At 34.6% G+C, this 9421-nt stretch overlaps 1 protein-coding gene across 1 annotated transcript in view; it reads right to left on the minus strand.

Moving 5' to 3' along the window:
* CSRNP3 (cysteine and serine rich nuclear protein 3) overlaps positions 1-9060 on the minus strand; it is a 152652-nt gene extending 143592 nt beyond the window's left edge. The window contains exon 1 of the mRNA XM_055308285.1: positions 9006-9060. Within this exon, the coding sequence (XP_055164260.1) occupies positions 9006-9018 (13 nt within the window). The 5' untranslated portion in view covers positions 9019-9060. The remainder of the gene's footprint in view (positions 1-9005) is intronic.
* Positions 9061-9421: the final 361 nt, after the last annotated feature.

The raw sequence follows: 9421 nt of genomic DNA on the forward strand, positions 1-9421 counted from the left end.
CTATCTGATCTGAAGATTTACTATAAAGCTACAGTAATCAAGACAATGTGATAATGGAATAACATATAAATACATACATCAGTGGGAAAGAACATCAGAGGCCAGAAATAGACCTAAACAAATATGATTGATTTTTGACAAAGGTACAGAGGCAATTTAATCAAGATAAGATAGTCTTTTTAAAAAATGGTGATGGAACAGTTGGATGTCTGTATGCAAAATATTGAATCTCAATTTTTTCCATTATCAAAACTTTACTCAAAATTAATCATAAACCTAAATGTAAAACATGAAATTATAAAATACTTAGAAGAAGAACAAATGAAAATCCTTGTGATCTTAGGTTAGGCAAAGAATTTATTGATACAAAACCAAAACCACAACCCATAAGAGAAAAGTAATTGGTAGATAAGACTTCAAAAAAGTAAAAAATGCTTATTCTGTGAACAAGTTAGGAATAATAAAAAAAAAGCCACAGAAAGGGAAAAGTTTACAAATTTCACATTCCCCAAAAGATTTTTATCCAAAATATTTATAAAGAGCTCTCAAAACTCAACAATAATAGAAAGCAACTCAATAAAAAATTGAGCAAAATAAAATATACAAAGAATTCTTAAAACTTAATGAAAAGAAACAAAGCATTTAAAAAATGGCCAAAGACCTGCACAGACACCTCACCAAAAAAGATATACAGATGACAAATAAGCATATGGAAAGATGTTCCATATCTTATGTCATCGGGGAAATACAAATGAAAATAAAGTACTATTAACACCTATTAGATGGCCAAAATCCAGAACACTGACAGTACAAAATGCTGGAGAGGATGAGGAGCAAGAAAATTCTCATTCATTGTTGGAAATGCAGAATGGTACAACACTTCTGACAACATTTTGGTGGGTTCTTGTTTTTTTTTTTTTTGGTGGGGGGGAGTTGAGAGAGAGAATGTGAGGGGCGGGGAGTATAGGGGGAGGCAAAGACAATCTTAAGCAGATTCCTTGCTGAGCATGAAGCCAGACTTGGGGGCCAATCCTATGACTCTGAAATAATGACTTGAGCCAAAATCAAGAGTCAAAGGCTCAAAAGACTGAGCCACCCAGGGGCCCTACTTTGGTGGGTCCTTATAAAACTAAACCTACTCTCACCATTTGACTTAGCAATTGTGCTCCTTGGTATTTACCCAAAGGAGTTGAATATTTATATCCAAGCAAAACTTCTGCACATGAATGTTTCTAGAAGCTTTATTCATCACTGCCAGAACTTAGAGGCTACCAAGATGTCCCTGGGTAGGTGAATAAAGTGTGATACACCCAGACAAGGGAATATTTCTCAGTGCTAAAAAGAAATGGGTTATCAAGTCACAAAAAAGACATGGAGAAAACTTAAATGCATATTACTAAGTGAAAAAAGCCAACCTGAGAAGTCTACATATTATATGATTCCAACTATACAACATTCTGAAAAGGACAAAACTGTGGAGACAGTAAAAACATTAGTGGTTGCCAGGGGATTATGGGGATGGGGAGGAAGGATAAATAGATGGAGTTACAAAAGATTTTTTGGATAGTGAAAATGCTCTCTATGACACAGTGATGGCATTATACATTTGTCCAAACCCACAGAATATACAACACCAAGGATGAAACCTAAAGTAAACTGTGAACTTTGAGTGATTATAATGTATTAAGGGAGGTTCATCAATTATGACCTATGTCTCACTCTGGTAGAGGCTGTCAATAATGGGGGAGATTGTGCATATGTGGGGGCAGAGAATATATGTGAAATTTTTATATCTTCCTCTCAATTTTGCTGTGAATCTAGGTAAAACGGGTCTAAAAATAGTCTTTTTGAAAAAGTTGGACAAAGTATTTCAAATGCTTGAATAAATACTTCACAAAGATATATAGGTGGTGAATATGCACAAGAAAATTTGCTCAATATTATTATTCTTTAAGAAGCTGAAAATTAAAAAACCACAATGACAGTTAGAATGGCTGAAATAAAATAAAAACTGATAATACCAAATGCTGGTGGTGAAGGGGTGGAGCAACATGAATGCTCGTACATTGTTGATGGACATGCAAGATGGTGTAAGCTATTCTGGAAAACAATCTTTACAGTGTCTTAGAAAGGTAAACATATAGTTAACATCTGATACACAATCTCACTTGGGCATCTACCCATGATAAATGAAAACATAGTTTCTCACAAAAATTTCTATGTGGATGCTTATTGCAGCTCTATTCAAAAACATCAAGAACTAAACAACCCAAGTGTCCTTCAATGGGTGAATGGATAAACAAACTGTGGTACATGCGGACAATGGAATACTACTTAGTAATAATCTGTTTCCCAATAATGGGAAACAAACTACAGATACACGTAACAGCAAGAATGAATCTCAAATGCATTATGCTAACTGAAAAAGGCCAGATTTGAAAGACTACATTCTGTATGTTTCTATTCATGTGATATTCTGGAAAAGGCAAAACTATAGTGACACAGAACAGATCAGTTGCCAGGGATTTTGGGGGGAGGGGAGAGTTGACAAGGGGAAGCTCAAGGTTATTTTGGGGGTGATAGAACTGTTCCATATCTCGATTGTGGTAAAGGTTACAGAACTCTGTGCAATGATCAAATCACATGATACTAAAACCAAGAAGAGTGAATTTTACTGTTTATAAATATAAAAATGAATAAATTATTTCTCATTTTTTTGCACTATTTAAATGCTTTTCTAAACCAAAGGCACGTAAATACCTGAAAGCTATTGAATTTAATGTTTAATAATATTTTAAATGTTGAAAAGTATATAATTTAAAATGTTTTAAAATAATATCTTGAATATTTATCTATATTTTACTTCACTATTGTATGATGTGTAGATCATACCTTATTTTTCCCCAAGTAGTTAAAGAATTGTTCTAATACCTTCTATTCAGTAAGCCGTCGTCCTTCTCTGCTTCATTCCCTCTCCCCCATTTGAAACACCCTCTTTAGCAGACACTAATTAATTATATGTGCTTGAGGTGTTAATAGCCTTTCATTGAGGGGCCTCTCCATTGACTTATGATCATTTCTTTGTTGCATTTTTGATTGCATGTGTATGGTGTCTATTTTTTGGACTTTCCATTCTGTTTCATTGCTCTGATGATTTGTTTGTGCATGTGTATTTGTAGGCATTGATATCCTATAGGCATGTGTGTGTAATATATAATTCTGTCCCCTAAACAAAGAAAAAAGCTGGAGTCATTGCCATCTAATTAATAAAGTCTTAAGAGTGGTTTGGCTGGATCAGGGTCAGCAAGGAAGGTAGATGAGCAAGGGTAAGATTTCAAGAAGTTTTGTGGGCCTGGTATTTAGCCTCTACGTTGTTTATTTTTAAATTAGCTGACTTCACTCATTTATATTACCTATGGCTTCATATCAGTATTTGAGTCTGTGATTCACAACTTTGTGAGAGAATAGAGAAAGCAGAACCTGTCAAAGGGGCCTTTACAAAAGGGTCTACAAGGTGTCAGGCAAACCAAGAGGGAGAGGTGTCACAATAGTCCTGGAAGTAGAAGAAGAAAAATGAAGTTAACAGTGTCGAATACCCCTGAGAGAGCCAGTCAAGATACAGACTGCTAGGTCATCCGTGCCTTCAGAGAGAGCGTGCTCTGCTAAATGGGGTTAGAAATCAGATGGCATTGTGCTGCAGAGTGACTGGATCTTAGAAGTCGGAGATAATGAATGTAGACTGCTGTATGGAGTGTTTGAATGGGCTGGAGAGGAGAGAAATTGGATGGTAGTGCCCATGAAATCTACTGAAGAGAGAGGTCAGTTTGTTTTTGTTTGTCAATTTACTTTTTAGGATGGAAGTTTGAAAAATGTATACAGGTTGAAGGAAAAGAGTGAGCAAAGGAGAAAAGGTTGAAGATAAAGGACAAAAACGAAATAACTACTGGCCAAAAGCCTCAGCATCAGTGAGAGGGAATACAATCAAACACAGGCTTTGCCTTGAATAGGAAGGATTCCTGATCATTTAAGATTGGAGGAAAGAAAGAGTGTTGATAGATGTAGCTGTTTGATGCTGGAGGGAATTGCAAGGATGCACAAGTAGTTTCCACACAATGACCTCAATTTTCTTGTTAAAATAGCAGGTGCAACTGAGAATGAAGGGGAGAGATTGCATGGCTGGAGTGGGGTGATAAACTTTTGAAATAGTGGCTGACCATGGTCAGAGCGAAAGGATTAGTGGATGCTATCGAGGAGCTAACTTGGATTAGAAAACCATAAATCTGCAGAGTGGATCATTTCATCCTGCAGTACTTTTGGGACTGGGTGTGAGAAAAGAGAAGGTTCACTATCTACTGGATTGAAGACTGCAGGTACAGTGTAAGAAAGGACAGGCTGTAGAAATGTAGAGATTAAGCTCCTGGTGCCCAAGCTAAATTTCAAGCAAGACTTGGAGAACATGGAAAAATCCAAGTCTCCCCGAATTCAAAGAAGTGAAACGAAAAAGGGTTTATGTCGTTTGTAACCTAGCACCACTCCTGACTTAAGCTTCTTCTTACCTTATTTTTCTCTTTCCCTAATTTTCCTCACTTGTTTCATATCCATTCATTATGTCGTATGACACATTTTCGACACAAGGCCAGATAAAGGCAAATAAAAGAAAACTAAAACCACGTAGATGGTCAGACAGAGGTGAGTTTCACAGTAATAAGAGAAGCTGTCAAGTGTTTTGGTTGAGTTTTAATTGAAAACAAGATACCGAAGGTGGTTAGGAGGCTTTGTGGTTGATATGGAGGGGATGTTTATTGAGGTTGTGGAGGTTAGGGTTTGATCAGTGGTTCTCATCTTGGGATAATTTGTCCCAAGGGGCCTTTACAAAGGCAACGTCTAGAGACATCTTTGGTTTTCCCAATGGAAGGGGAGGAGTACTCCTGGTGTCTACTGCCAGGGATGCTACTTAACTTCCTACAATGCACAACATTGCCTATACAATAAAGAATTATCAAATGATCAAAATGTCAATATTGCTGAGGCTGAGAAAGTTGGATTAAACTATTTATAAGACTGATGAAAGAGTGAGAATGGTAGGAAATCATCTGGAGAACCATTGAAGAAAGGTGGAGGAGGCCCCACCCAGGGCATGAGCATGCCACATAATGTGATATTCAAAAATGTATATTTCTGGGTGGTGGTTTGCAAGAGGATGGAAGAGTCAGTCCATGGGGAACTGGATTTGTCATATGAATTTATAAATTATTTCTCGGTTTAACTTTTAGAAAGCAAATATAGGGAGAATGAAAGCAAGGGAATTTAAATTTTCTACTTGCTTTTGATAAGTCACATTTCAGTTACCCTTAAACAGAAGAGTTTATAGCTTCCTTCGAAGCTTCCAGATGAATGCAAAAAAGATTAATATTGGTTTGGAAGGAATTTATCTCTGACACAGTGAAATTACATGAGAAGTCCTTGTTATTTGCATGTAATGAATCACTAAATTCCACCCCTGAAACTAAATAATATACTATATGTTAACTAAATTGTATTTAAATAAAAAAAATTAAGTTTAAAAAACATATTTTAGAAAAACAAAATAAGTCTTTCTTTTCTTTATAAACTTCTACTAGTCTTCTGCATCTCTTATGTTTTCTTTTCTTTTGGTTTTCCCAAAGCAGAGAGTACCAGTTGCCTCTTTTTGGTCAAACTCATAGACTTGACTGTCTGTTCTGTTCATACTACATGTAATGAGTACTCTCTGGTTTGGTTTAATTAAAATAGACCTCCCAAATAATTGTCACCCCCACTGCATCGTTCTTGTAGTACTTCAATACTGGAATTTATTTCTTTTAGATGATATACTATTTACAATATCTGACTTTTGTAATATTGAAGAAGTTGCAATATTTGATAGGTTTTGAGACCTCCTAATCCAATTTTTGCTTATTTTGATGGTTAGATATTCCTTTTGCATTGACTTATTAACACAGAAAAAGAATTGATTTAACTTCTTTTTTTAAATATCAAGTTAGTGAAACCTTGTGACGCATTCATCTATAGTTTAGATGGGTTGCAAAAAATGCGCAGGTCATCTGGGCCATACACATCTCCAGATTCCTGTGCTACTCTGTACTTAATGTTTCTTAACATCTCATAGAAAATTCCAACCAGGTTACCATCAAAAGAAACTTGATAACTCATTTGTTGATGATCACAAATAGATTAATATTTTAATTTCCAAATCTGCATATATCTTTTACTAAATATACAAAGAAAGACACGTGTCCTTTAAAAAATTAGTACTATGGGAATGAGATGGTATTTAAATAACTCCCTTCTGTCTTTAGTCCCAGTAGTTAGGGCTCTCCTAAAATGATAACAAGACTGTTGATGAAGCAACAGAAAGACAATTATATAGAGCTTTTTAGCACCAAGTGTCATCTATATGTATTGTCATAGAGATCTAGAACTACTTAGGCTCATAATATTTATTCAATTCAAAAAAGTTGGATTAATTTTCTCCCCTACACAGATGAATAGTCATAGCCTTTACCCCTTTAGTAAGTGATTGGACTAATCCAACTGTGCCTTTATTGCAAACATTTTGACAACATTTTCTGTACATGTAGTAAGTGTGGTGTATTAAGTAGTAAGTATATTATCATTTTAAAAATACATCTTTTCTGTCTGGTGAAATTAAGGAAGACATGTACTAGCTATTTTATAGACATTAACAACATTTACTTTAACAAATGATGATTTAGAAAACTCACCAGCAGGCATGGTATTTCATCACATTCAATTTCAGTTGGTACTATTTGGGCAAAGGTAGTATCTATTTCTTTTTTTTTTAATTTTTTTATTTATTTATGATAGTCACAGAGAGAGAGAGAGAGAGAGGCAGAGCAGAGGGAGAAGCAGGCTCCATGCACCGGGAGCCCGACGTGGGACTCGATCCTCGGTCTCAAGGATCATGCCCTGGGCCAAAGGCAGGCGCCAAACCGCTGCGCCACCCAGGGATCCCGGTAGTATCTATTTCTTTTGTATAAACTTTGCAATACTAAGTCATTCAGCTTATTTTAACACTCCAACTCTACAGTCTATATTCCTTTTCCTATTTTCTTTTTCTTCATAGAACTCTAACCACCTAACATAATATATAATTATTTTTTTATTGCTTATATATTTTCACTCTCTAGAATGTAATTTCCACTGAGGCGAGAATACTGGTGTTTTATTCACTGCTGTTGCTCCCATGCACATAGTAGGCACTTGATAAATAAATATTTGTTGAATGATTGTGGCTCTTAGGTAAATTAATCTGACCACTTATCTAATGGTGCAATTAAGCAGGAGATGTCTTCACTGACTTTTCAAAAAAGTTTTACTATGTTTAATGACTTGATCTGTTTTCGCTTATTCAGATATCACCTTTTTAAAAGCTTTTCATGAGGAGCACAGTGGTATGCAATGCCATTTCAAGCAGTCTGGACTCCCACACAGCTGTAAATTCTTTACTCATCCAGCTACTATTTGTGTGTGGATCCCTTAGAGGTTTATAGCTTTCAATCCTTTTCAAACCTACATACATGCCTTTCTAGGTCATTGGGGAAATGATTTAATTCTCTGGTGAGCTTAATAACGAAGTTGAATATACTGGAAATAAAAAAAGAACACCAAGTAGGCAATGCTCATCTTTGTTCTTTTCATAGATGTTTGCATAACTACTTTCTACAACATTAAATTTGCAGTTGTGGCAAAAACAGAAGCTTCTTTTTTAAGATCTCATATTACTTGTGTTGTATTTGAAGGGTTACTTTATAAAATGTCAATTGGGTGTGGGTTGTAATAGATTACAACACTCCCATTGGTATAAACTCTCACTATGTTAGGCTCATAAAAGCCATAATGTGAAGATATGAACAATCCCCAAATAATTCTCTTTGCACTTTAGAATTCATTACATGCCCCTTTAAATCTGGATTGTCTATTTATCTGTTGCTTGTGTTAATAATAAAATTAATTTCTGAGTAACATATTGGTTGGGCAATTCTTGAGAACAAGAATCATATCTTATTCATTTTGAAACAACCAAAGCACTTAGCCCATTGCCATGTGTATGGTAAGTGGTAAATAAATTTTGAATGAATATATCCTTGGATGAGTGAGGAAAGATGTAGAAGATGTAGAAGACAAGCCTGACCAAGGCAATCAAAATAAAAGATCATCAATATTTTCTCATTTTAAATTATGAGTTTTTGATACTGGGTCCTACAAAATAAAGAAGGAAGAAATTCATTTTCTCCAGCTATCCCATGAGAATAAACTATTTCAACTTACACTGTAATTCAAACTTCCAAATGAGTATTTTATATTAGGTTATTATTACAAGCTGTTTAATAAGCTGTTTTATTTTGCTTTGCTTTTCCAGACTTAGGACTCTAAGTAACATAGAGAAGGTTCTCAAAAACCCTTCTGCTCATTCATATAAACAGTCATTTTATTGAGGCCACATTTTCCAACAAAGGCATAATTTCTTTGACTGTGCTTAGGGAAAGTCAGGGAGTGAATTTCAAAGGATTGTAGAAGGTTGATGATCATCTATCCTTCTAAATTATTTGTGTATATGCATATGTTGCAGCCAAAGATATACAAATAAATGAAAACTGTGCAAAGTAGATTACATTTCTTAAACAAATCAGAAATAAAATTTTATAAGGATGCCTAATATTTATTTGTATTCTAACAGTGCTACCCATCATAAAGAACAAAGCAAATTTTAATAACCAAAGGTTTTCTACTGAAGCAATATTTCCTTTAAACATCCCCAATTGAATTAAACAATAGATTTCTGGTATAAATGAATTTTTAAAGATTTTGAAGAGATCTCATTAAAATATGTATTTTAAGTAAACATGTATTCTTAGTATTCAATTACACATCAGCAGGAACAACTTGGAACAGTTTATATCTCAGATCTGTAAAAGCATGAAAATAATGTGTAGACTGCTAACCTTGAGATCTCATGAACTCCAGTATCTTCCTGAAGACTCTATGCTTCTGAAAACATCTTTTCAGTCTGTTGATATCTCCTTATTTTTTCCTTAAAAAAGAAAATATGTCAATATGTCATATAAAGTTATATTTGCAAAAAGAAAAGCTAACTACATGATGTAAATATAATGTGACACAGGAAAATCCATAAGAATCTTGAAATACAAACAAGGCATTAAATATAGAACTAAATAATCACACTGTATATAATTTAGCAGAAAGAATATCCATCCTAGAAGAATGTAGCAAATTTCTAAACAATAAACAAATATTACTACGTGCAAGAAGCTAAACAGCATTACACTAGATTACAATAACTTTCTGGTTTCCAGGAGATTCATAGCTTCAAGACAAACAAAAATCCAGGAAACTCAAC

The sequence above is a fragment of the Nyctereutes procyonoides genome, unplaced genomic scaffold (genome assembly GCF_905146905.1).
Source record: "Nyctereutes procyonoides isolate TBG_1078 unplaced genomic scaffold, NYPRO_anot_genome, whole genome shotgun sequence".
NCBI lineage: Eukaryota > Metazoa > Chordata > Mammalia > Carnivora > Canidae > Nyctereutes > Nyctereutes procyonoides.